General features: G+C 42.8%; 1 protein-coding gene across 1 annotated transcript in view; it reads left to right on the forward strand.

The window, feature by feature from the left end:
- EPHX4 (epoxide hydrolase 4) overlaps positions 1 to 24,444 on the forward strand; it is a 118,070-nt gene that overhangs the window by 16,767 nt on the left and 76,859 nt on the right. The window contains exon 2 of the mRNA XM_089668934.1: positions 14,762 to 14,847. Within this exon, the coding sequence (XP_089525060.1) occupies positions 14,762 to 14,847 (86 nt within the window). The remainder of the gene's footprint in view (positions 1 to 14,761; positions 14,848 to 24,444) is intronic.

Below are 24,444 nucleotides of genomic sequence, written 5' to 3' on the forward strand. Positions count from 1 at the left end.
CATGGAAAAACACACACCAAGGCACAGACTGCAGGTCTGGCCATCCCTTAAATACACCTGCAATCAGCCTCAGGTGTCTTGGCTGACTGCAGGGTTGAGTCTCTGATTGCTGAGAGCACCCGCTGGCCAGCCCTGGTACTGCAGCCCACAAGGCAGGTGAGTCCCACCATTATTGGCAAGTCCATTCCTGACTGTACCCCCCCCCTCAAGGAGCGGCCTCAGGACGCTCCAAACAGTCCAAGCTGGGCAAAATGTTCCACCGCCCGTGTCTGGTAACTGGCGGGATATCAAAGACTGGCACATCGGGCTGGACTCCGGGCAGAGGCACATCGGGCTGGACTCCGGGCAGCGGCACATCGGGTTGGACTCCGGGCAGCGGCACATCGGGCTGGACTCCGGGCAGCGGCACATCGGGCTGGACTCCGGGCAGAGGCACATCGTGCTGGACTCCGGGCAGAGGCACAGGGCCCCCAGGAGGAGCGGCAGGCACAGGGCCCCCAGGCGGGGCGGCAGGCACCGGGCCCCCAGGCGGAGCGACAGGCACCGGGCCCCCAGGCGGAGCGGCAGGCACATGGCCCCCAGGAGGAGCGGCGGGCGCCGGGCCCCCAGGAGGAGCGGCGGGCGCCGGGCCCCCAGGAGGAGTGGTGGGCGCCGGGCGCTGGGCCCCCAGGCGGGGCGGCGGGCGCTGGGCCCCCAGGCGGAGTGGCGGGCCCTCAGGTGGAGCGGCGGGCACCGGGCCCCCAGGAGGGGTGGCAGGCACCAGGCCCCCAGGAGGAGCAGCAGGTACCGGGCCCCCAGGCGGGACAGCGGGCGCCTGGCCCCCAGGCCGAGCGGCAGGCACCGGGCCCCCAGAAGGGGCGGCGGGCACCGGGCCCCCAGGCGGAGCGGCAGGCACCGGGCCCCCAGGAGGGACGGCGGGCACCGGGCCCTCAGGCGGAGCGGCAGGCGCCGGACCCCCAGGAGGGGCGGCGGGCACCGGGCCCCCAGGCGGAGCGGCGGGCACCGGGTCATCAGGCACGACAGCGGGCATCGGGTCACCAGGCATCAGGTCATTTGGCTCGCCAGCGGGCACCACGTCATCTGGCAAGGCAGTGGGCACCGAGTCACCAGGCACGACAGTGGGTTCCGATTCAACTGGCATGACCGCGGGCACTGGGTCAGACATTGGATCGTCTGGCTCGACAGCGGGCATTGGGTCACCAGGCATCAGGTCATTTGGCTCGACAGCGGGCACCGCGTCATCTGGCAAGGCAGTGGGCACCGAGTCACCAGGCATGACAGTGGGCTCTGAGTCAATTGGCACGACAGCAGGCACCGGGTAATCAGGTACCGGATCGTCTGGCTCGACAGCAGGCACCGGTTCATCTGGCGCTGGATCGTCTGGCTTGACAGTGGGCTCCGGGTCAACTGGCATGACCGCGGGCACTGGGTCAGACATTGGATCGTCTGGCTCGACAGCGGGCATCGGGTCACCAGGCATCAGGTCATTTGGCTCGACAGCGGGCACCGCGTCATCTGGCAAGGCAGTGGGCACCGAGTCACCAGGCACGACAGTGGGCTCTGAGTCAATTGGCACGACAGCGGGTACCGGGTCATCAGGTACCGGATCGTCTGGCTCGACAGCAGGCACCGGGTTATCTGGCACTGGATCGTCTGGCTTGACAGCGGGCATCGGGTCACCAGGCATGACAGCGGGCACTGGGTCATCAGGCATTGGATCGTCTGGCTCGACAGCGGGCATCGGGTCACCAGGCATGACAGCAGGCACTGGGTCATCAGGTACCGGATCGTCTGGATCGACAGCGGGCACCGGGTCATCAGGCGTTGGATCGTCTGGCTCGACAGCGGGCATCGGGTCACCAGGTATGACAGCGGGCACTGGGTCATCAGGTGTGATAGGATCATCAGGCTGCATCAGTTCATCAGGCTGGGTACAGACATCAGGCTGGGTAGAGACATCAGGCTGAAGTGCGGGTGCCGAGGCACCAGGCTGAACCACGGAAGGCAGGATCTCAGGCGGCAGGCTCACCGGTTTGGATACTGGCAGGATGGTACTGGTTGGAAAGAATTTTCGCTTTTTTCTGGTTTTAACTACTGGAGCACTGCAAGTAAACGCAGGTCTGCAAACGAATGGAGCAGCTGAGGACAGAGAAGAGCTGGAAGATGGAACAGAGGAGGGAGCAGCCGCCACAGAGGACCTCTCCACAGGGCCAAAGAAAGGATAGGTGCAGCGAGTGGGAGCAGGGGACTGGTATGTGGTAGTTAGCAGAGTATACTGGACCGTCACTGGGGGTGCTGTCGGGGATGCAGGAAGAGTGCCTTGAGCAGAGGAATGACGTTGCAAGCTGACTGAGGCTGGGTGCAACAAGTCTGACCATGTCTGCAGTATGGGTTGAACAAAGCTGAGCTTACACAAAGCCTGTCTGGTCAAAGACTGCACTGCGTTTATACAATCCCTTAATACCTGTGGTGAACATGCAGCATAATGCTCCAAGAAGCAATCCACATCATCCTCTAATAACCATACCAGGGACTCTACCTGGTCTGCACTAAATGGTGGCAAAAAGTAATTCCTGCTTTCAGGGGTACCAGATGAAGCCAACTCTACACAAACCTGAATCAAAGGTTGCACCTCAGAGAACTCTGTGCCCTGATCTACTAGAACATGAGCGATCCGTATACATTCTAGCAGTTGATCCCTGGTATACTCCTTCAGAGTCTGATAAGCATATTCTCTGTCATCAAAAACCAGCAGCGACAAATACACAACCTCATCAAGATCCATCCTTCCCAGCAACAAGCCAAGATGGCTTCCCTGTGCAGCCACTTCTGGTCAGGATTGGCCTTGGTGTAATGTCAGGGCTCTGGGGTCAGGCAGAGAATGGTCGGGGTCACAAGCCAGGGATCAAACAGGAGAAGTCAGCAGAGGTCCGGATCAGGCAGGGTCGGCAACAAATCAGTCAGACAGAGACAGGACTAGGAACAGGAATGCAGGTAACAAGATACAGGGGCCCATGGAAAAACACACACCAAGGCACAGACTGCAGGTCTGGCCATCCCTTAAATACACCTGCAATCAGCCTCAGGTGTCTTGGCTGACTGCAGGGTTGAGTCTCTGATTGCTGAGAGCACCCGCTGGCCAGCCCTGGTACTGCAGCCCACAAGGCAGGTGAGTCCCACCATTATTGGCAAGTCCATTCCTGACAACACCTGAGGATAGATGAATATAGTGTATTTATTGATCCATAGGACACACAAAACAACAGGACATGAATAATGAATGCAAAGCAGTTTAGGACTAACAAATTCAACAAGCAGTTCAAATAACCTATACCTGCTGTTATCCATCCTTAAGAGACACATCCATCAGGAACCGAGGTCCCCAAGGGTCATCAACAAACCTACACAGGTGCCATTAATATAGGTACTGTGGTGAACAGGTCTCCAGACCAGTCCAATGGGTTCCCAGATATTTAGGCAGCACAATGTGACACTGACTGTGATGCTTGGCACCCCACTGCCACCATTTCCCTTCACCTGGGGTAATTCCGATGATTAGGGCATCCACTTCCACTCATATTCTTCCATCCTCCGAGGTCCCCTCCTCACTACACACATCCCCCTCTTTTTAGAGAGTCAATCGGAGAAGGGTAGAAACACCAGGAGAGGAAAGCGGGGAGGAAAGAAGCTAAAAAAAAAGGGGAAAATGTAACATCAGAGTGCAACACTATTCAAGTTTACAATCTATCTTCTGTGGTCTTTAGCAAGGCCAAGCTTACCATGTTACAGAAAGGGTTGAATTTTGCTCCACCCAATCCCCCCCCCCCCCCACACACCTTTGAACTTTTTGTGGAACTGAACAAATTTGCTTCCAATTTTACCCTTTTAGTGTTACGTACACATGAAAGAGGATGCATTCTCGGACAGAGACGTTTTGCATATTCTGGAGGACCTGTGGTCTGAGGGAGCACAAGGTTTAGATTTCTCCAGGACTGATTTTTTATATAGTCATGCTAGTATAGATCTAGTCACTCACACTCATTTTATGCTGAAGTTGGTCTTCCAACCCCATTGGGCAGGAGAAAAGTACATTCCCACCTTTTATGAGGTGGTTTATTCTGAGCTCACCCATCTTTGCAGTGAGGCTGTTAAGGATCACTCCTCCTCAATGTCTCAGGTGGAGAAAAGATTTTTGTATTCACTTAGAAATAACAACACAGTCATTTATCAGGCAGGTGGATGAAGGGGTTATGCAAAACAGGAATGAATATCTTGCCGAAGTGAGAAGACTGCTTGGGGATATGAATACCTAGGAGAAGTTGGACAGAAATCCAATTTTGTGCATATAGAGAATCCCTCAAATTACTGCTGGATGAAGCACTTGTCAATTGGGTTCTCACTAAGACTAGGCGGCAATTTCTATTCAGATCATATCCCCTTACACTGTATTTCTACCATATCCCCAAAATTCATAAAGATAAAACCAACCCTCCGGGTAGACCAAATATTTCTAGTATTGACAGTCTCACCAGTCCTATGGGCAGTTATACAGATTTTTTCCTTCAGGAATTAGTGATGCAGCTTCCATTATATATCCATTGCCTGGGCCATATTTTAGACATCTTGGGCCAATACCAATGGCAGACAGGTTACCGTTGGGTATCGTTAGATGTAGCCTCTCTATATACTTCTATTCAACACAATTTTGGACTGCAAGTTGTGCAATATTTCCTGGCACATGAGAACCATCTACATCCCAAGCAGGTCTCTTTTATTATTCGAAGAATTGAATATACTCTAACTATTATGTATTTCAGGATGAGTATTACAGACAAGTTAGAGGCATTGCTATGGGGGCCAAGTTTGCCCCAAGCTATGCTACTTTGTTCATGGGTTATTGGGAGCAGTTTTTCATCTGGTCCAATAATCTCTTTGGGGCAAACCTGGTCCTTTATGCTCGTTACATCGATGACATTCTAATCATTTTGGATGGGAGCCATGTCAGTTGGAAAATGTATTTTTGCCTATTGCCAGAACAACCCCATTCCCATTTTTCATCCAGGAAACATTTCAAACCATCATCAGGAAATTCCTATCTGCATGCCTGCAGGCATCACCAATCGAGGTGGATCAAAAATGAGCCCTTTGGCCATTTTTGCCAGCTTAGAAGGACATGTACCCATTTGCAGGATTATGATACACAGAGTGGTTTATTAATGAAAAGATTTCTAGAGAAGGGTTCTGACAAGGCCCTCATCAATGAGGCATACATCAAGTACCAGCAGTACTCATTCAGTTATGCTCATTCGCCGAGTGATGTGCCACATAATAGTGAGGTCACGGGTCTCGGGAGTAGGGCAGTCTCAGTTAGAGACAAACTCACTAGCACCAATCAGACATTTGACATTATTTTCAGCATTCAGTACAACAGCAAAGCCTTTGCCATCAAGTGAATCATTGAGAAATATTGGGGTATTCTCCATCGTGATCCTTGTCTTAAGAGTGGAACTCTGGAGTGCCCCGACATCATCTTTCAGAGACCCAAAATCTTAGGGGCTACATAGCACCCAGTAAGTTACGGTCACAGAAGACCACAGTCAGCCCTGGTAGCTACAGGTGAGGTGTCCCCAACTGTGCAATATGCCACTACATGTGGCATAGAAAGAGATCAGTCACCGGTCCTGAAGGCCAAACGTACACCATCCAGCAGTTCATCAATTGTGGATCACAGTTTGTGGTCTACAGCCTGCTGTGTCCCTTATAATCAGTTTGAATAGTCATTTTTAATTTTTATCTTTCAATTCTTTATTGTTTATTTTTGATTATGTAAACAGTGATGGACAGATGCTTCCGTTCACGCCAACAAAAAACATATTTATTCTTTTTTTTCATTATTTTTTGTTTTATTGTGTTTTCGTTATTTTTTCATTTTATATATATATATATATATATATATATATATAAATTTGTAAAAAAATTTCTGTGGATTCGTGATGTCACTACTCCAAGGGGTCACCTCCATAACCGGAAGTGACGAGGGTGATCAGTTCCAGTCTACAGGGAGGTGTCGGTTTCGTGTCAGGGCCATGTTGGCGTTGTTTTTTCCAGCACCAGTGTCCATGCTGTGCGATGCCCTTGTGCATCATTCCGCAAGTATCTTGTCCTTTTTTTCACTACACAATGGGCGATTTGCTTGCAATCAGAATCTTTCACCTGGAACCGGAAGTCCAGTTTCCGGTTCACAGGCAGATACTGTTTGTGCTCCAAGGACAGCTGGCTGCATTCCAACAGACATTCCTCGAGAGTTTCAGTCTTTCAGGATACCACGAATGGTATCTGCGAGGAAGAGGATAATATTGTAAGTTCATTTTGGGGTCCAATTACCTCTAATTATAATTACTATTCTCCATTTTCCACTATTGATTACAATATACTGTATATTATATATTCATTATTTATTCATTTATTTATATTTACTGGTATACAATCGATTGATTCATTGTTATGAACTTATGATTATTTTTATTTCTATTTATTTATAGTGTGGGAGGTGCTTTGCTCATATGTCTGTATGTATGTACCTGTGCATACAAAGGCTGGTTAGCTTTGCTCTGAGGAAGGAAGTGCGCCCCCGAATCGCATTAGGCTGCTAGCTCAGTGAAGTGTGTTTGTGTACACGTATCCTGCACTTCAAGGCATCTTCTGATCTACACGCTTTTATACGTTGCACTTTTATACACAAATGAATATGGGATTTTACACTTTGACTATAAACTTTAAAGCTTCCCAACTGGCTAGAGACTGAGAGGCCATAATGGTTCAGACCAGATGATGGGTAGGCTTCTAATACATTGGATGTGCAGCTCCTTGTTGCTAAGTAACAGTGCTGTAGGTCTCTGATGCTTATACTTCAAATAACCAGTTTAACAAAAAATATTAACAACAAATATGTAAACAATATAGAACATATGTTAATGGAAAAACAAATAAAATCACGGGGGATTAACTCTCCACCCTACTTACTTTCATGTGGTTGGCCTGAAATCCAAGCAGGTGGAAAAGCAAGCTTATTAATATTAAAAACTCAGAATAAAGGTCATTCTGGAGGTGTTTTTGAAGTAAGGTTTTACATTTTTCTCATGATGTCACCTTAACATGACCACCTATTAGAAAATTGATAGAAAACAAACTTTCATATTTACTATCATACCTCAAACTGGTATCAAACCCATAAACAAAAATTTAACATATTGCAGATTAACAGTTTTAGATGTATTGGCTGTATTAGGTTTCTTTTTTCAGGCTTTTCCCTTTATTTTACCTGTTGATAAAGCAAGTAAATCTGTTATTTTTCAACTTCTTCTAACTGACCAGTTACAGTGTTGAGTCAAACCATTTAACACAGACAGAGGTGTTAAATGGTTTTACAATTATTCATTTGTGTAGAACCTGTATCCCAAAATGTAAATAACTTTATCCCAAAAGGACCAAAACAATTGTTGTTGTAACTGTCTAAAAAACGGGTGTCTCCGTTGCTCCTCCATCCAGAGTGGACATACCCTAAGACAGGAAGTGTATCGCTGACTGGATCACATGGTGAAAATAATAGTAATAAGCCTAAAAAAGGAAAATGAGTGCAGCCACCAGATTTAAGAATTGTAAGTTGCATAATAATACATTTTTGTTTTTGGGTTTTAGAGCGGAGTTCCAGACATTTTTTTTCTTCCCTGAAAAACAATAGCCATCCTCTTCACAGTCTGTTTTGAATATATATATATATATATATATATATATATATATATATATATAATTTTCCTAAATACCTTATTTTTAGAATTCCTGTCTCCACTTCCGGTCCCGGCCACCAGCACGTTCGTTATTAGGCATTCTCTAAGGCTTCTGGGATATTGGCGTCATCTATCCCAGGAGTCCTAGGGAATGCCTAATAGCAAAATCTCACGTTATTATGATTCTGGACATGATGCGATCGCAGGGCCATTTTAGAACAAGAAAGGATTTTGGGAGAAAGAGCAGACTGTCTTCAGGACACGACCAGCACTGTGGATGTAGGCCAGGTTGCTGCATTGATTGACGGTTTTCACAGCAATGGGGCAGGAACTTCAGCCAGCACCACCATTGCTAGGGCAACCATCAATACAGGGAACGTGCCACGTCTTCTTCACACTGCGCAGGTACAAGATCAGGAAATGCATGCTGGGTAGCCAGCTGCACAATTTTCCAAGTTGGCTTCAGGTGCCCACACTCAAGATGAAAGCTTTCAGAATATGAGGGTGCAGTAAGTAATTTTTTTTATAACAGAAACACAAAGGATTACACGTACAGTTTATCTCAAATTGCATGGCATAAGCTGCCACTCTCACGGGGGTGCTTTAAAAAAAAATTTTATTAAACAGCCGGAACTCCGCTTTACTATTTATTTATTTCAGGTACTTATATAGCACCATCAATTTACGCAGTGCTTTACATATACAGATGAAACTCGAAAAATTAGAATATCGTGCAAAAGTTCATTTATTTCAGTAATGCAACTTTAAAGGTGAAACTAATATATGAGATAGACTCATTACATGCAAAGCAAGATAGTTCAAGCTGTGATTTGTCATAATTGTGATGATTATGGCTTACAGCTCATGAAAACCACCAAATCGACAATCTCAGAAAATTAGAATATTGTGAAAAGGTGCAATAGTCTAGGCTCAAAGTGTCCCACTCTAATCAGCTAATTAAGCCATAACACCTGCAAAGGGTTCCTGAGCCTTTAAATGGTTTCTCAGTCTGGTTCAGTAGGAATCACAATCATGGGAAAGACTGCTGACCTGACAGTTATGCAGAAAACCATCATTGACACCCTCCATAAGGAGGGAAAGCCTCAAAAGGTAATTGCAAAAGAAGTTGGATGTCCCCAAAGTGCTGTATCAAAGCACATTAATAGAAAGTTATGTGGATGGGAAAAGTGTGGAAGAAAAAGGTGCACAAGCAGCAGGGATGACCGCAGCCTGGAGAGGTTTGTCAGGAAAAGGCCATTCAAAAGTGTTGGGGATTTTCACAAGGAGTGGATTGAGGCTGGAGTCAGTGCATCAAGAGCCACCATACACAGACGGATCCTGGACATGGGCTTAAATGTCATATTCCTCTTGTCAAGCCGCTCCTGAACAACAAACAACGTCAGATGCGTCTTACCTGGGCTAAAGAAAAACAGACCTGGTCTGTTGCTCAGTGGTCCAAAGTCCTCTTTTCTGAAGAGAGCAACTTTTGCATCTCATTTGGAAACCAAGGACCCAGAGTATGGAGGAAGAACGGAGAGGCAGACACTGCAAGATGCTTGAAGTCCAGTGTGAAGTTTCCACAGTCTGTGTTGATTTGGGGAGCCATGTCATCTGCTGGTGTTGGTCCACTGTGCTTCATTAACTCCAGGGTCAATGCAGCCGTCTACCAGGAGATTTTGGAGCACTTCATGCTTCCTTCTGCAGACGACCTTTATGGAGATGCTGACTTCATTTTCCAGCAGGACTTGGCACCTGCCCACACTGCCAAAAGCACAAAAACCTGGTTCAATGGGATTACTATGCTTGATTGGCCAGCAAACTCACCTGACCTGAACCCCATAGAGAGAATCTATGGGGCATTGCCAAGAGAAAGATGAGAGACATGAGACCGAACAATGCAGAAGAGCTGAAGGCCGCTATTGAAGCATCCTAGTCTTCCATAACACTTTAGCAGTGCCACAGGCTGATAGCTTCCATGCCATGCCGCATTGAGGCAGTAATTTCTGCAAAAGGGGCCCAAACCAAATACTGAGTACATATACATGCTTATACTTTTCAGAGGTCCGATATTGTTCTATGTACAATCCTTGTTTTATTGATTGCATGTAATATTCTAATTTTCTGAGATTGTTGATTTGGGGTTTTCATGAGCTGTAAGCCATATTCATCACAATTATGACAAATCACGGCTTGAACTATCTTGCTTTGCATGTAATGGGTCTATCTCATATATTAGTTTCACCTTTTAAGTTGCAATACTGAAATAAATTAACTTTTGCACGATATTCAAATTTTTCGAGTTTCACCTGTATATTGTACATTCACCTCCGTCCCTAACCCTGAAGGGGTGTACAATCCAAGGTCCCTATATCACATTCATACATACACATACTAGGGCCAATTTAGACAGGAGCCAATTTACCTACCAGTATCAAACTCCAGGCAGGTGGTGCTGTGGCTGGAATTCAAACCAAGGGCCCTAGTACTGCCAGGCAGAAGTGCTAGCCATTCAGCCACTGTGCTGCCCATGACTGTGTAATTAACTTGATGTCACCATCAGGGGATGCCCTGATAAACACTCCCAGTTTTCACATGATGGGAGTGTAAAATGTGGGGTATTTTAACTTTCCCAATTTGTACTATAAAGCTTTTCAGAGTGCGGTTTGTATGCAGGTCACATGTATACTTCTCCCTCATGTACTTCCAACTTCAAAGCACAGCACTTTAGCCTGGAGGCTTCTACTACTTCCCACTCTTTCAGAATCGCAATTGGGATCTGACCTACATTTTAATATAGTAAAAAGAATGAATTAATCTCTTTATCATGTTCCCATAAATTATACAGAGCCATCTTCAGGATAAGACAGATTCATAGTTTTCTAGGGTAGAACCATATTAAAAGATGTAAGTAGCAATTTGAGTTGTTAAAATATGCAATGGTTTAACAAAAATAATAATGTTCCATTTCTAATGAAGCTAAAATAAAAAGTTAGAGGAAAGAGTCATGTAAAACAGATATTTCCAGAGTATGGTTCCTCCTGGCCTTTACAGCTCTCTAGTGACTGTTTGAGAGATTCCATCCATAGCACTTAATTTACAATATGCCATCTTCTTCTATGTCAGTTTACAGAAAACAAACCCATTTACAACAGTGCTCGCCCCAAGCTGTCCTGCCCCACAGCCATACAGATGTATTAGCTGTTATGCTAGGCTGTTGGATGTCAACAAACCCACCCAAGTGCTTTTAGGAGAAAACCTGTGTTGAAACATGCAAAGTCCAAATAGAAGCAATAGCAAGAATCAACCCAATGCTGCAATCCAAGAACAATAACCAACATGCTGTCCATATTACAATAAAAATTACTAGCAGACAAGCAATAGAGCTTTCTTGTTCTAAAAATAGGCACTCCCTAGGAATATTTGGGCTCTCGTCAGCAGATGACATTGTAATAGGCTCCATGCACACTGGATTAAAAATTGTTGCTTCTACGGGAGTGTTGTTGTTTGCCTGTAGAAGCAGCTCAGTGTTATCCTATGTGTACATGCACGTTAGATTGATTAGAGACGTATTTTAAGCTCAATGTTTAGAGGCAGGGAAAATCTGTATGATTCTGCAGCTGCCCTGACTCTAAGCCTGAGAACTGAGCCATCATGTGACTGCTGATCACTCAGTTCTTGGTCTTCCCAGAGCAGAGACTGGTGACTGACAGCCACCCCTTTCTGCTCTGCCCCTCTAGTGCTCACTGGTGTGTCAGACAGGAGAAGGACCTGGCACAGCTGGCTTCAGCCCTCAGCTGCACACTGACAGACGTTGGCAATCCACTAGGGACACAGACAGATGTTGATGTTGCAATGGAACACTATTGCAGATGTTTTTCTGCACTGGTACACTGTGACAGATGTTTTGTGCACTGGCACACTGATACAGATGTTGATAGGACACTAGTACATTTGGACAGATGTTTGGTGCACTGGTACACTGGTACAAATGTTGATGGTACGCTGGTGCAGATGTTGATGGGACACTTGGACAGGGACAGATGGTGCTTCGTGTATTGTGTGGGGATGGCTGCAGTCTGTGTGATCTGTGTGAAGCTGAGCACTAAAATCATCAGCTACACATAAAACGTGAGAGGCTGCAGCATCCCCCCCCAAGCACTGAGCTCTCACAGAGCCAGTGAGGAGAGCCGCTTCTGTTTACCATCTGTTTACATTACACTCTGTGTCCAATCACAGCCATCACATGATTGGGAGGGCCAATCACGCACCACGTTCTGACAGGATGTATGAGTACGTCCAGTCAGAACAGCGAAGCTCCCACCTAACCATTTATGTGCACTGGTCGGGTTGGAAGCCGCTAGAAAGAAGAAAGAAAGAATACAGTTGGCTGGAGATATCCATCCTCCACATTTAAAGGAGTTCTGTAGATACAGCATACACTTTCATTTTATAACATCGGAATTGTAATAGCAATACAAACAATAGTTATTGTTGACAAATTAATATAAGCTTACTTCCACATCTTCTTTGATTCCCTACCTGCTTTGCAGCTTCTCTTTTGCTGTTTACTTTAAATTTCTAAGGACTACATATCCCATAGTAACCTTGCTATCTGCAATCAGTGATTTCTGTGCTGATGTCTCCTCCTGAAACTCCTCCTCTTCTCAGCAGCTGTGTAGAAGGCAGGCTCTGTGAAATGTGTGACACAGCAGTGCCTAATCACAGAGCATAGTGAATATGTGTCACAGAATTCAGGGAAGTAAATGTGTGAGATCTTCACACAGTAAGTTTACAAACTTCAAGATGGTTCAAATTTATTATGAGTAGGCTAGAAATGATTGAAGTACAATGTAGAAATGACTATATGATTTTAACTTTTAACCATAGATACACTTTAATCCTTCCCAGGCAGTGTCTGCAACATGAGAGGCTTCTACAGTATGTACAACAAATCTGGCTGAATGACCCATCACATGTTCTAACCTGCCCTACCAACAAACAATGGAGAGAATAAATTGGTTAGAGCGAGGAAAAGGCAGACTGCTTTTTTGTTGGGTACATCATATAAGAGGCATGACAGCGTTTCTCAGTCTGGCTGAAAATGGTTGGATGGGATGACTTTTAGGCCCCATTCACACTTGAGCTTAGCGTCTTTAGTTTCCTTTAGGGGTTTTTTTTTCAATGTTTTTGCTTGTTTTAGGCTTGAGTGCTTGTTTTTTTTTTAGCCAATGAAATGCGTTTTGTGCATTTTTATATGCTCAAATTAAACTCTAAGGGCCAAAATGCACAAGCCTGCCTCTAAAGAAGCTCACATACATTTTTGAGCAACAGGTTTCAAGCAGCACTGAGATGTAAATTGGCACCACTGAATATAATGGAAACCTTAGAATGTACATTTATTAAAAATTGTATAGATGGTTGTCCATCAAAACTCCATGTATATTTGTTCTGTACAAATAGGACAAAATTAAATGTACTCAAGCTATATTCTCTGCAGAATGAATGTTCTGCATAAAAAATAAAAAAAACTGTGTGAATGATGAAAATGGTGAAAATTCTGCTGAAGCTTCAATTCACACCTCAAATTGCTTAGGTGTGAACAAGGCCTTAGTGTAGTAGAAAATGTGCCCTTTTTACTTTCATCACAATTGTGTGAAGACTTACCATACTTTCTTCAGTGTAATATAGTTAATAGCTGCTGTATGGATGATTTGTAACAAAATTAAAGAACAGTGTGTGCAGTGCAAACCGCCCTCTGATCCTCATTTTTGATGTCTGCTGTCAGAAGCAGTCTGGAGCAGTGACAGACAACGTCACATAAAGGACTCCTGTACAAGGGCAACGTTACATACCCCATTCACTACCCTAGTACGAGAAAGAGTGAGAGAACTCCCCTTTCCTTTAGGTTGTAAGCTACACGAGCAGGGCCCTCCTATTCCTTTCTGTACTGAAATGTATTGTAATTGTACTGTCTCCCTTATACTATAAAGCACTGCACAAACTGTTGGCACTATATAAATCCTGTATAATAATAATAATAATAATAATAATAGAGAGAGCCAAGAGAGCTGTTAGGGCATCATGAAGAATGACTCCTTCTTCTCACCTACCAAAGAAGTGAACAGTGCCCTGATCTGGGGACAGCCAGAGGAAATACCAGATACTGCTTTAGCCACATTTCCTATAAATATGTCCCATAGGGGCCCTGGACATTGAAAAATATTTCTTTTTTACAGCGCCATGTGGGAACAGTAACCCACAGAGAGGAACAGACTCTGGCTAGGAAAGCATTTAGCCTTTCTTCTTTCTTCTCTCTGCCGCAGACTCTTTGTGGCTATGCTGAAGTGACATCAGGTCATGTGCTTTTCAGTGCACTGAGATCAAAGAGTTTGATAAAAGGGAATTTACAGTGGTTCCGTTTACTCTTCCTTCTTTAACATATTGTTCTTTGTTTTGAGTTGGGGTTCTTTCAGATGAGTGTTCTCATCAGATCTGCCTCTCAGTTTTCAGCCTGATCTGATTGAAAACTCAATGTGCCACCATTTACATCTGACTGTCTGGTAGGTCTGAAAAAAAGAGAAAAGGTTTGCTTCTTTTTCTGTTTTTTTTTTTGGACCTAAATGAGATGGATTGGAGTTAAAAGGGTGCAAACAGATGCACATCGATCTTCCCAAATAAGAACCAAATAAGGGTCTGTTACAAGATTCAGGAAAAATAGACATAGATGTCACAGAAGTCATGTATTCCCTGCTGATTAGAATGGACTGTACATGTTTGAAAGGATCCTGGGGGTTTGTTCACACGTGAAGCTAGGGGGAATAAAACCAGGCAGTTACCTGAGCCACCTGTACTATTTTTTCATTTATCCTAAGATAAAATAACATGTACATGTGAAATAACTCCTATGGCTTTGTGAATTGATGCTAATATCTCACAGATCTTACTTCATGCTCGTATTTTAATTGCATCCACAGGATTCTGGATTACGATTCCACTATGTTGCTGCAGGGGAACGAGGGAAACCGCTAATGCTGCTTCTACACGGATTTCCAGAATTCTGGTAATACACATTTTCTCCTCTATAATCCACAAGTCTAATGTTTGAAGGATGTTTTGTCACTTTGCCCTTTCATGACAATGTAACAGGGTCTGTTAACCAACAACCACCCACCCACTGATATTCACCTTTGCAATGTTCCCACTTCCAGACACTCCATTGCACTGTTGGAGCATCTGGGAAACCATGGTACTTTCAATTGTGCACTGAAGGATGCAGTCTTCAGGCCTGAGGGAGGGGAGGAAGTTGTTAACCCTGTGTAAGTTACAACATCATCCAACTTATTATAGATTATATACAGGGTTTGGACTCTGATGGAGGAACAAGGCATAGGGAAGGTAATTAACAGCAGGTATTAAGTCTTCTTTCATGGAACCTGTCACTTTACCCTGACAGTGACTGCAACAAAGTCTCTTTAAAGAGTCAGTTAAGTCAAAAGTGATGACTCAACTGCATGGGAAGCATGATTGAAAAGTGACGCGCTGGCTTTTGAGGACTTCAACAGAAAAATACCCTTCTAAGAACTCTTAATTCTGTTCTTGCCCAACTTGGGTCTTATGTTTCTTTTTAGGATTGGTGGGTTGCCACTTTTGCTGTTGCTGTTGCCACTGTTGCTTGTTTCATGATATAAACATATTTAAATTACAGCAGGGAATGTAGGATAATCCCGTAATTCCTAATTAAAGAAACCTCATCCCTGGAGTCCGTTAGAAACATAAAATAGGCTGTGTTTTGTAAATGGCAAAGTAGAGATAGTAGGTGGAGAAACAACACTGGAACTGTTATCCTTTATACCTTGCTGATGACAGCAATTACAGCTGGAGCTGTACTATCCTGAGATGTTATGAGGAGCCAGTCACTTTAAATAGGTAAAGGGCTTTTTGAATTTATGAAAAGAATGGTGCTCAGAGTTGGGCTTTAAAGTGTACACGGAAAACTACTTGTAGGCAGGTGCTTGTTTAAAGTTATAAAGTTATTGTTTAGTGTGCTTGTTGAATGGTTGGCTGGTGCATGCAGGGGTTAAGTACAGTATTTTTCTTTCTACCATGTCCTCCCCTCTGTGTGTGTCACTTCCCTTCATACAAGGGAACACTAGCCTCCTGGGGCAGTCTGGCATTGGAAGAGAGCTGTGAGCATCTCAGTGATTATTTAATCATTCTACCAGCAGCATCACCCTTTAGTGTGAAACAAATGTGGATAACCATATAGATGGACTCTGATTGTGGACTTTTCTGTTTTTAGAAAGACTAAGGGGAACAGCACAGTCAAATCACAAACTGCAACCAAATGTAGTATGATGGACCATTCTGTAACTTCAAATACTGTGTTCAAGCTCATTCTGTCATCATCATTTATTCCGTAAATGCAATTCTTATTTAAATAAGAAGTTGACTGTTCTCACTTTCTTAAAAGGGAAATAAGTGTATTCATGGTGTATCCAAAGAACAAGGGAATAGTGAGTCAAAGCCATGATTAACCCTCTGGGTTGAGAAGTTAACCCTGGTGGTGTGAGAAGAATATCATCAGAAGGACAAGCAGTCAGCTGAGAGAAGAAGTGGTGGTGGTGGCTGGTGATGGAGGTTCTGATAGTGAAGGGCAGCTTAATACTTCATGCACCTCACTGAGTGGCAGGGTCTCCATGTGGGAACCTCCTGAGGTACAGAACCCTTTTTGGGATTGAGCCTGTAAACCACGATGATTAAGTTTTGTGGATCACCTCTGTGCCTACTTGCAAAACACAGTTAAAGGAACAGTGTCATGAGTCAAGTCAAGCTGGTGGTGATAAGTGCTACTTTCTCAAAATGACTTCAGAGTTGTGTGTCAGGACAAGTAGGTATTGGCCATGTCAGTAGCTGAGGAGAAACACAATCTGCCTAGATGTAAGTGTGGTGTTCTAGAGTGTAATGTGGCCTCTGTCCTGAGAGTGTTGCCAACCCACACTGAATTTGAGTCAATGGTCTACTGTAATAGTTTGTAATTCTTCCCAATAGTTCCTAATGGGCGATCGGTTAGACCTGGTAGCATACTTATCTAGTTAACCAAGTTTGCTTAAAACCTGATTATTAGATGTCTGTGTGCATAATAGCATGTGAGTGCATGTGTTTAAGATAAAAAAAAAAAACCAAAAAACAGCAGTTAGTCAATATCTAGTCATATGCCGTTATAGTAAAGGCTCGTATTGGAAAAATGCTGACCTATTGGCTGTTTGTCAGTGTATGTGGCCTGTATACGACCACCTCTAATGAGCTTCCTGAGCTCCAGCTGTTCATCTTGAACACTTGCCTCATGATAAAGCATGGCAACGCACATTACGTGGCATTCATTGTGAGCGGCACCCCAACACTCCTCTAAAATGCATTTGTGCTCCAATGCAGTGCAACACAATGCAAGGTATCCCAATGCATTGTGCTGTGATAAAATACAGTTTGCATGTATTGTAATAGAGTTCAGCCCATTTATTCTGTGTTCCACTGCACAGTGTTGTGATGTGCATGGACCCTAAACATACAGATATTTTAGAAAGGAAGTCTTCCTAGTTATCTTCTAAAGCTGAGATGTAGCTTGGCTGAAGATAGACAGCTCTAGCTATGTTGTGCATGTATAAACAACATTTGTGCAAACTTGGCACTGGATTTGCCCTCCTCCAGCCCTGACAGCTCAATGATCCTGTAACTGCTTCATGCCCCATCTTAGCCATCTTCTTCATTTTCTGGGTCCAGAAAATGTGTCTTCTCAGTCATTGGGAGGCCACTGATGTTGTAACACTTGCGCATGAACATGGGAGTTACATCATTTCAGCACTCGGCTCCATTTTCTCAATCTTACATATGCCAGGAAAAAGCCAAGAGTCATACACTGAACATGTGCCACAGATAGCACACTAAGGAAAACATGACCAGGAACAATGACAAATATGTTTTGTCAAAAGAAAAATGAAAACTCTCTACTGCCAAAAAGCTCTTCCTCTTAGCACATTTGTTTTTGTATATTTTAGGTTCTCTTTAAAACTGATCTCTATCCACTCCAAATTATGTTGTGAAATGCCTGCATTCTTTGGATATTTTAAGGATTTATGTGTGAAATGTCTTGCACTTTGCCCATTCAGGGAAGCAGGGGATTGTCTATGGCCACTTGGTGCATAAGCTTTATTCTCAGATTAAATGTAAACATCATGCAGTGGGTATTACTGAGTGGTCAGAGCATGGCCAGTATGTTTTCCTGAGCCCCTGCCCTGACTGGTGACTGTATTAGTACTTTTCAGCCATAAAGTTTGGGGGAGTCAATTCTTGATCACAAACCAAAGACATTAAAATGTAAATAATTTAAAATTAGGACGACATCTCTGGAAAAACACAAGTCTAGCTGCATTACATAGAATTTTCTTGACAGCTCTAGTTCAGCTAAAAGATGTAACCAAGAGCATTCCTCTTCTGTTTTACCTCTTGAAACAGGCCTAAATTGCTTCTCCCCCCTTCCCGCCATACTGCTACAATAGTGTTTGGGGCAATTAAGGGTTCTGGAGGCAAGTGACCATCTGAGGCAACATTTTCACTTTCTTGTAAACAGAAATGCCCCTTGAGTTGCCTGCTTTCTGTTACTCAACTTCTATTACTCAACTTCTTGAATCAGAAATCAGGATATTAGAGTCTGCATAAATGATGCATCTTGACTCATATATAGTTAGCAGATGATATAGTCCCCTTGACATTTTGGTTTGTTTGTGGGTGTGATTTACCTTGCACTTATTGCTAACTAAGTGCTGCTGGGAAAATCCAAACCTAATGCGAGCAAAATATTGCTGTTACAAGGTTGATGAAGTGCATATTGCAGACTACTTGAAGCACACTTTATGCAATGTGCTATGAATAAATCTCTTTCTTTGCACAGTAGAATTCCAGATTACAGCCTTTTACTGCATAAACTCTTGTTCTAATTGATGTGACATTCTGTGTGATGGAATCGCATCCACTCTACTGCGTAGTGCTGAAATTCTCTCTCTGCTACTGGAGGGATCAGAAAATATCCACAATTAAAGCTGATGTCTATGGGTGTCTTCTCTATTTTTATGCTATATTTCTAAATAAAGCAATCTGGTGTTATTAGGAAAGTTTCACAACCAGCCTAAATGTCATGTTAATTTAAAATTTGAACAAAGCATGTTCACATCTCAGGCCTACCATCATGGGTCCTTCCTCCATTGGTGGTGATGGGTGGTCTTTTTTCCTGCATTGTACAACAATTTCATAATGGCAGGCCATCATACATATAGACCCCTAAGGGGTGTGTCCATGACAGCCTGGGCTCAGAATAAGTTTGTTGAAGGACACCGGTGTTTTAAACTTTCTTAAACAGATCCCATATAAAACCAAATACAATTGTGAATTGACTGTGACAATTTTTTTAATCATCATTACAATTTATACAGCAACAAGATAGGGAATTTAATTCATTGACAGCCATCTTTTACTAGAGATACATCAGATGGTATTAGTCCGCAGGATATTTTCCTGTAAATAAATTCTTCACAATGAGAAAAGTTACTTAAATGTGAAATTCAGCTAAAACGTTGTTTCTTGTTTTGGGTACAGTGTGGAAGGGGTTAGAACCCCTGCCAGGTTTTATTGTCTCCACTGGAGGTATTCGCTTTCTTTATTATTTCTTGGTTACCATCAAGACAGAAAGTGATGGGAAATTAAAACTTTCCAATTGTTACTAGAACAAGAGGTGAGGGAATATCTCCCAAAACTGTGTAAAGTGACCACTTTACTTTCTAAGAGGGTATATTGCCTTGGTATGAAGAGTTTTCCCTTTTTTGTGTCTCTGGGACAGGAAACGAGGGGAAACCTCAATAGACAGACAGTAAAAAAAAATGTTTGTTTTTTAGGTATAATATAGGTTTATATCAATCTGCCATTAGCAATTAGTATTTTAATAACTGGTGCAAAGTGTATGCATATTGTAAATTATATTATGTCATTATTCATATTTTGTTGTCTTCTTTGTATGTTTCTTGAGATTTATACAGCTCTATCACACAGCACAGTCAGATGGATGATACCACTTACAGTTAAGGATTCTTTCACCATCAGCAGTTTCTAGCCAACTAATTTGTATATAGTACAACTGATTGGCTCACAGTTCTGCCCTTCCCTTTCCTACTTTAAGTGTTGCTGTATGGGGCATTGTAAGAGGCTGTTGCAAGGTTAAATGAAGATACTTATGCTAGTTGTATTTAAAAAAGTGTCTTGTGAACATGGCGATGAGGGAGAACTTGATGTGAGAGCTCTCCGTTAGCCAGCTACCTGTGCCTCGGGTGACCTGCCAAAAGTGCCCGAAAAATGCCTGCAAATAGCGAGGAGACCTACCTGTGAGAGGGGGGGTCTGAAGTGGGCTGCAAAGTGCAGAGGTCGGGGGACGAGCTGGTTGGAGAGGCAGACGGAGCTTTGGGCAAACACTGTGGCGAGACGGATGTGAATCCCGTCTGGCGTGGCGAGCGGCTTGGAGCCAGGAGGATGCGAGGAAGACAACGTGACCGGCCGCAAAGGAGTACTGGGAGGGGGAGAAGCCGGCCAGCGTTTGCAGGGAGAGGAAGACGCCGGTCTCCCTGCGAGTGAACGGGGCGAGTGCTTTTGCCCCAGCAACACAGGACCAGGGAAGGAAAAGACCCAACGGGAGGAATCTCCCCCTAAACAAAGAACATCGGCATACTAAGCAAGGGGGATGTGGAAGACAGCCCTAGACTATCCCTGGGAATGACTAATAGTGGTCAACAAGTAAAAGAAAGAGTGGAGGTGGAAGAACAAGAAAGTGACCTACAGATGCCAAATAAAAAAGAAATAGCAGAAATGTTTAAAGGTCTTGAAAAATCAATAAAACAAGAGATGGCGATAATACAGAAAGATCTGGGGCAAATGCTAACAAGAGTGGAAGAGATGAAAGGAAAAGTTAACAAAAATGCCCAAAATATTATGAAGTTAGAAAAATGGACGATAGAAATGAGAAAAGAACAAAGAAAGTTGCTATATAAAATAGAGGAGAAAGAAAACCGGGATAGGAGAGGTAACCTAAGGATACGAGGAGTATCAGAGATTTCACATGGAGAAGACCTAACGGGTATATTATGTAAATTGTTGAATACTATAATGGACAGATCTGCATCAGAGACTCTTAAATTGGATGAAGTATATAGAATAGGAAGGCCCCAAGATGAAAGGAGCAAAGAAAAATTGAGAGATGTAATTGTACAATTCCATAATTATGGGGATAAAGAAGAGATATGGAAAAAGATCAAAGGAAGAACATGTATTAAATATGGAGAAATAAATATTCAGGTTTTTGCTGATTTAGCAGCAGAGACATTCATAAGAAGGAGATCTTTGATAATCTTCATTCATAAGAAGGAGAACCATTGTTGGAGCAGATGAGGAATGTGGTGGTTTATGTAAGGATATATATTATTTATAAAGGGCGTGTCCCTTTCCCTTAGATGAAATATTACAGTGCCTCCAGCCGTTAAAATACGGCAAATATTTAGTAAACCAATAATTTGGACACCTTGATAATTTGATCACCACTTATTATTATACCTTGAATTCTTTTAGCCAATATGATTTCGTACCATACACACAAAATTTGCCTTATAATAGATAAATATAAAAATTTATTTATGTACAAAAATTATATATATATTAACACAAAACGTAAAAGACTGGTGATAAATGAACATTGGTACACACAATCAAAAATATATCCTACCAATGTAAGACACAATAATAAGGTTTCTAACTAATTACATCAATATCACAATTTTTTAAATGATATGATTATTTATTAAATTTATTAATAATTAATAATTTCGAATACCTCAAAGGTTATATTCTCACAAGCCGTGGCCATAGGATTGCAAGAAGCAAGCCCTTGATATATGATACTCTGGTTATTAATATTCAATAAATTATGAAATATGGAAAAAATTATAATATGGCAACAAACAATTTTTAACAGTAAAACAGGATCTCTCTACATATATCTAACTACCCAATATTGTTGTGATACATTAAGATAATTTTATGATTCCACACAACAGAGAAAATAGGTGATACAAAATCAAATAAACATCTCACCACACCCGGAATTCAGACTAGGCAACTCTCCCGTGGATTTAGCTGGCAGTGGAACGCCTTTAGACTGATATTATAGGGCAAGTGATAGATATTCAGTAGGGGAGAATGTAGGAAGTTATAAGGTTAGAGGTTTAGAAATTTAGTTAAAGTTTTAGGAGGTTTGAAAGTATGAAAGAGTAGTTATTCAGCAGAGATCTTCTTCAGATGTCAGGGTCTTCTTTTGATGAGGTCTCTTCTTGAGCTTTTTCTTCATGAGGTTCCTTTTTTTTTGTTAAAGGTACAAGGGCTTTTATACCAACCAATCCATTGTTCTAAGATACCTTCCCACCAGGCTTCTTGATTGGCTAGTTGAGAAATGTGTGTACATAAGCTATTTCTCACCTGCCCGCCAGGTGGCGGTCATGTATCATAGAACAATCTGAGTATTTGAGATGACTCACCTTGGGTGGAATCTTAAGGTAATTTCAGGAATCAAATATACGTCTTTTTCCAGATATAAGTGATCATACCTATAATATTCTAAATAGGGACCATGGAATATAGGTGTATATTCAGTTATTCCTTCTTGAAATACCATCCTGTTTGTTTCCTGATAAGACATGTAACTAATGCTAGTTTATAATACATCTTACTTCCCATCATCTCAATACTCAAGTTAGTGATATATAGTTCCCATTTCTGAATATTTAGTGGTGTGTAAAATCCATAACATCTCATTTATAATATGTTTTTGTAATATATTTTTGTAATTATATACAGTCAACTTTTAGACTTAAATGTCCTGAATTTCACCTCTTTGTTTTAGAATCAACATTTTCTATGTGTAGAAAAAAAACTCTCTGTTTGCCTGGCCCTTGTATTGGACTCATGGTAAACAACTGTTAATGCTTTCACCCTTGGTGAACAATAGTATATTGTAATAGTTTCAGAGGTCTGTTAGTTCATCACACTCTGCAAGTTTTGGTTAAGCTTTCAACCAGTTGAGTTCCCGTCTCATTATTGTTAAAATGTTTGAAAGTCGAAGTCCTATCTGGCTATTTGTTTGACTTTCTGTATATGCCTTCTTCTCAACCTCAATATACAAATAGTCCTTGTTGACAGTCCAAACAGTCTTATTGTCTTGGAAAAGTCTTACTTCCCCCATTCTCTCCATTTCTTTAACTAGAATCCTTGATGGTTCAACCAAGACAAAATTAACTCTTAGCATCCGGCTATACTGAGCTGTTTGTCATATAATATTATGTCTTGATAAAGTCATATTTTTGAGACATAATTCAAAAGGTCCACAACAAATCCCCCTTTTTTTGGGGTACAGGCACGTGTAGAGGGGTGTCTGTATCGTAAAACATGAGTGGGACTTTTGGTTAGAGTGATCGTTCGTCTTCTCCGGTGAAGTGAATGAAATTATAAAAAAAAAAAAATTTTTTTTTTTTTTTTTTTTTTTTTAATAATAAAATGGCAGCGGTGATGCTGGTTGGTCCTCAACTTGACTCGGCGTCTTTAGATGGACACTTCTGATGACGATCCTGGTCTTGTGATGAGGCCGGCCTGGCCTGGCACATCCACCTTGGGTCCATGGGTCCTCCGCACGACAGGTCTCGTAGACGGTCTCCTAGGCGGGTCTTTTCCTCTGGACTGGCCCTTGGTGGCCTGGGTCATCAGGTTATCGTCTCCGGATCGATCTCTGGCATCTGGTCTTTCCCACAGGACATTATAGCTTCCTTCTAGGGTCTGGTCATTGACACCTCCGATCGCCGGTTTAGTCATCGTCTGGGCCTTCCTTTCTAAATTATTAAAATGAACAGTTTAAGTATTGGATATACACAAAATTATATTACTGGATCCTGTAAGGCAAAAGATGAATTATATGTTCAAAGGAAATTTAATAATGATCTCAATATCTCCAGATAGGAACTGGTGGGTTAGTCTTCCAACAACTGCAATTGAGACTTTGGATGGCAAGCACGTAATTGATTGATGTGCACCCATCTATCACTGATTTCACCATACCGGGTAACCTGCAATTTATATGCGACCGGAGAGATTTTATCAATGATAGAGAACGGACCTTTCCAAGATGGAAGGAATTTCCGTTCCTTGATCTGGTCTCTTGCAAAGTTGTATAGATAGACCTTGTCACCAATCTCATATTCCTTCTTGGAGGTTTTGAGATCATAGTATGTCTTAGCACTAGTTGCAGCTCTTTCCAAATTTCGCTGGGCAAAGGCAAAAGCATATTGCAGATGTTTACGTAAATCCTCTATGTACTGGTGTGTGGTGGTAGCATTGATCAAATTTTGATCTGTAGTGCGATACAATAAGTGCTGGGGCAGTACCATCCGTCTACCTGTCATCAGTTCAAAAGATGACATTTTTGTAACTGTATTCGGAGTAGCCCTCAACGCCATCAGGACCAGCGGGAGTTTGACATCCCAATCTTTGCCTGTTTCCTTAACAAATTTCTTAAGGACATTAA

Source organism: Staurois parvus, unplaced genomic scaffold (assembly GCF_062004578.1).
Source record: "Staurois parvus isolate SC_StPar_1 unplaced genomic scaffold, SC_StPar_1.0 ptg000066l, whole genome shotgun sequence".
In the NCBI taxonomy this organism is placed as follows: domain Eukaryota; kingdom Metazoa; phylum Chordata; class Amphibia; order Anura; family Ranidae; genus Staurois; species Staurois parvus.